At 55.5% G+C, this 3,397-nt stretch overlaps 1 protein-coding gene across 2 annotated transcripts in view; it reads right to left on the bottom strand.

Moving 5' to 3' along the window:
• The window catches only part of ERBB2 (erb-b2 receptor tyrosine kinase 2), a 30,107-nt gene that overhangs the window by 11,491 nt on the left and 15,219 nt on the right, over positions 1–3,397 (bottom strand). For both annotated transcript variants that reach the window (XM_011929891.1, XM_011929890.1), the window contains exons 10-15: positions 2,824–2,897; positions 2,647–2,737; positions 2,220–2,419; positions 1,726–1,858; positions 1,553–1,643; positions 677–837 (exon numbers count right to left, since the gene is read on the bottom strand). In XM_011929891.1, the coding sequence (XP_011785281.1) occupies positions 677–837; positions 1,553–1,643; positions 1,726–1,858; positions 2,220–2,419; positions 2,647–2,737; positions 2,824–2,897 (750 nt within the window). The remainder of the gene's footprint in view (positions 1–676; positions 838–1,552; positions 1,644–1,725; positions 1,859–2,219; positions 2,420–2,646; positions 2,738–2,823; positions 2,898–3,397) is intronic.

Here is a 3,397-nt window from a genome sequence, read left to right on the forward strand (position 1 = left end):
AAAACATATGTATGTGTGTGTGTGTGTGTGTGTGTGTGTGTGTGTTAGAATGTGCACAGACAAAAATAACTGGAGAATAATATTAATATATGTTAACTTATATATACATATTAGAATGTGCACAGACAAAAATAACTACAGGAAAAATATTTCAAATTATTAACAGTGGGGATAGAACTGCTAGGGCATTAATTTATATTTCATGTTTTAATTTTACCATTTTAACAATGTGTTACTTTTATTTTATTTTATTTTTTTGAGATGGAGTCTCGTTCTGTCGCCTAGGCTGGCGTGCAGTGGCACAGTCTCAGCTCCCTACAAGCTCCGCCTCCTGAGTTTACGCCATTCTCCTGCCTCAGCCTGCTGAGTAGCTGGGATTACAGGCGCCCACCACCTCGCCCGGCTAATTTTTTATATTATTTAGTAGAGACGGGGTTTCACTGTGTTGGCCAGGCTGGTCTCAAACTCCTGACCTCAGGTCATCTGTCCGCCTCAGCCTCCCAAAGTGCTGGGATTACAGGCGTGAGCCACCGCGCCCGGCCCCAACAATGTGTTATTTTTGCCATCAGAAACAAGATATGATAAAGGGAGAGTTGGTCCCCTTTTATAGTAAGAGCCCCAGAGAGATCCCTGAAAGGAAAGTCCTCCTTTCTGCAGAAAAGACCCTCGGACTCACGAGTGGGTGCAGTTGATGGGGCAAGGCTGGCACGTGCCCTCCTCATCTGGAAACTTCCAGATGGGCATGTAGGAGAGGTCAGGTTTCACACCGCTGGGGCAGCGGGCCACGCAGAAGGGAGGGTCCTTATAGTGGGCACAGGCCACACACTGGTCAGCCTCCTGGGAGGGGCAGAAAAGATTTGTGGGGGGCTGGCACTGACACCCCCAGGGCAGTAGGATCAGGCTCTTAGTTGGGTCCCCTTTGTGCTTCCCAAGGCCACCCAGCAGGAATTTTCACCATGCTCCTGGGACAAACGCCCCTGCTCTTCACCTAGTCTCTGTGGACCCTCCCTCGGGGCCCTCCTCCAAGCTTGATCCTGGGCAGGGACTTGAGCCAGAGAATGGGAGGCACCCAGAGAAGAAAACGCATTACCTAAGGTGTAACAGTGAGTAACAACAGTCACTGCTGCATAGACAGCCTTTCCTGGGCTTCCCTGTGCCAAGCCCTGTTTAATTTCATTCTCGCCACACCCCAGCAAGGTAGGTACTATTACAATACCCATTTTAGGAATAAAACACCAAGGTTGGAAGCAGGACCTGGGTCTGAATCCAGGTAGTCTGACACCTGAGCCCACAGGGCTAACCACCCTAGCACAGCCACAGCCACAGCCACAAACGCAGACCCCCTTAGAACCTTTTCATAGTCTGAAGGGCCCCAGGGTCCCCCGGGTCCCCTTTCCTGCCACTCTGCTGCTGTTCGGGTCTGAGTGCTGAGCCCTCTCCAGGGATATTTTACCAGACAGCACACCCTGCCGCGTCTCGCCATCCTGCCAAGTCCCTGGCAATCCCCCTCGCTGCCCTCCTCCACCCAGCTCTGAGCCCGCCAGAAGCTCACCGGTCCAAAACAGGTCACTGAGCCATTCTGGGGCTGACACTCAGGGTGGCATGGCAAACAGTGTCTGGCATTCACATACTCCCTGGGGAGCCTGAGAGAAAGGACAGTGGTGAGGGGGTCTGAGAGGAGCCCCATGCACCCCTCCAGCCACCCCTCTCCTCCGCCCCTCATACCCCTGCAGTACTCGGCATTCCTCCACGCACTCCTGGCCCCGAAGAAACTGGCTGCAGTTGACACACTGGGTGGGCCCTGGACCCCAGCAGTGCCCTCGGGCGCACAGCTGGTGGCAGGCCAGGCCCTCGCCCACTGCAGTGAGGAGGAAGGGACCGCAGGGGACTTTTAGGGGAGGTCCCAGGTCCAAGTGAACCAGGGAACTGGCTGTGGGCATGGCTCTGGGCTGGAGGGGTGGGGACAGGTGGGGCCTATGTAGGGAGAGGAACAGTTCTGAGATTTCAGAAACAGAGGGGGAGGGAAGGATGCCAAGGCAGGTAGGACCCAGCTAGAGAAGCCATGCCAAGAGGCCAAGCCAGCCAGAGCTGCGCTGAGTCAAGAAGGGTGCACAGGGACAGGCAGTCTGCACAAGTCCAAGAACGCTGGTGCCAGGACCCCGTGGGCACTCCTGTGTGCTGGCAGATGGGGAGCACACACACTGGGCTCCCTGTCTTACCACACTCATACTCTGGCCGGTTGGCAGTGTGGAGCAGGGCTTGGTGCGGGTTCCGGAAGAGCTGGTCCCAGGGCACCGTGTGCACGAAGCAGAGGCGGGTGTTATGGTGGATGAGGGCCAGTCCACTGCCCAGTTCCCTCAGCGAGCGCAGCCCCAGCCAGCTGATGCCCAGCCCTTGCAGGGTCAGTGAGTAGGCGCCACTATGGGAGAAAGGTGGGCACCTTACCATGGACCCCTTCCCGGACAGCAAAGGCTACTCTCATCTTCCTCCACCCCCAGCACACTCTGCAGACTTCATGGAAACCTTCGTGGAAAGGTTACTGCTATGTCCCAGGGGAACAGGAATACTCCCTCAGGCCCAAAGCTTCCCACAGGGACTCCTCCCTGGGACTCCTCTCCATCAGGCCACCTCTTTCCCAGTACTCACTTGTGCAGAATTCGTCCCCGGATTACTTGCAGGTTCTGGAGGACGCTAAGATCAGGCAGGCTGTCTGGCCATGCTGAGATGTATAGGTAACCTGCAGGCAGAGGGTGAGATTAGGGGAGTGGGGACAGGACAAGGACTCCCAGCCCCAGCAGAGCAGGATGCAGAGACAGAGCCCACCTGTGATCTCTTCCAGAGTCTCAAACACTCGGAGCTGCTCCGGCTGGAGTGGGGCGGTGTTAGAGGCTGGGTCGCTGGAGGGATCAGGAGAGGAGTCAGCAGGGCCAGGAACAGGGTGGACATCACTCCCAGCACTGGCCGTGCCAGCCACTCCCCACCGTGAATGCCTTCACTCAAACCCTTTGCCCATCGAGCCCAGCTGTTCCCATCCTGGGCTTCAAAGCCCAGGCCTTAGTTTGGCAACATCTATCAAAACAATATTTATATCCTTTGATCTAGAACTCTTATTTCTGCCCGGGCACAGTGGCTCACACCTATAATCCCAGCACTTTGGGAGGCAGAGGCAGGCAGATCACAGGTCAAGAGATGGAGACTATCCTGGCCAACATGGCGAAACCCCATCTCTACTATAAATACAAAAATTAGCTGGGTGTGTTGCCGCGCACCCATAGTCCCAGTTACTCGAGAGGCTGAGACAGGAGAATCGCTTGAACCTGGGAGGCAGAGGTTGCAGTGAGCCGAGATCACACCACTGCACACCAGCCTGGAGATGGAGCAAGACTCCGTCTCAAAA

The sequence above is a fragment of the Colobus angolensis genome, unplaced genomic scaffold (genome assembly GCF_000951035.1).
Source record: "Colobus angolensis palliatus isolate OR3802 unplaced genomic scaffold, Cang.pa_1.0 Scaffold83, whole genome shotgun sequence".
Classification (NCBI taxonomy): Eukaryota; Metazoa; Chordata; class Mammalia; order Primates; family Cercopithecidae; genus Colobus; species Colobus angolensis.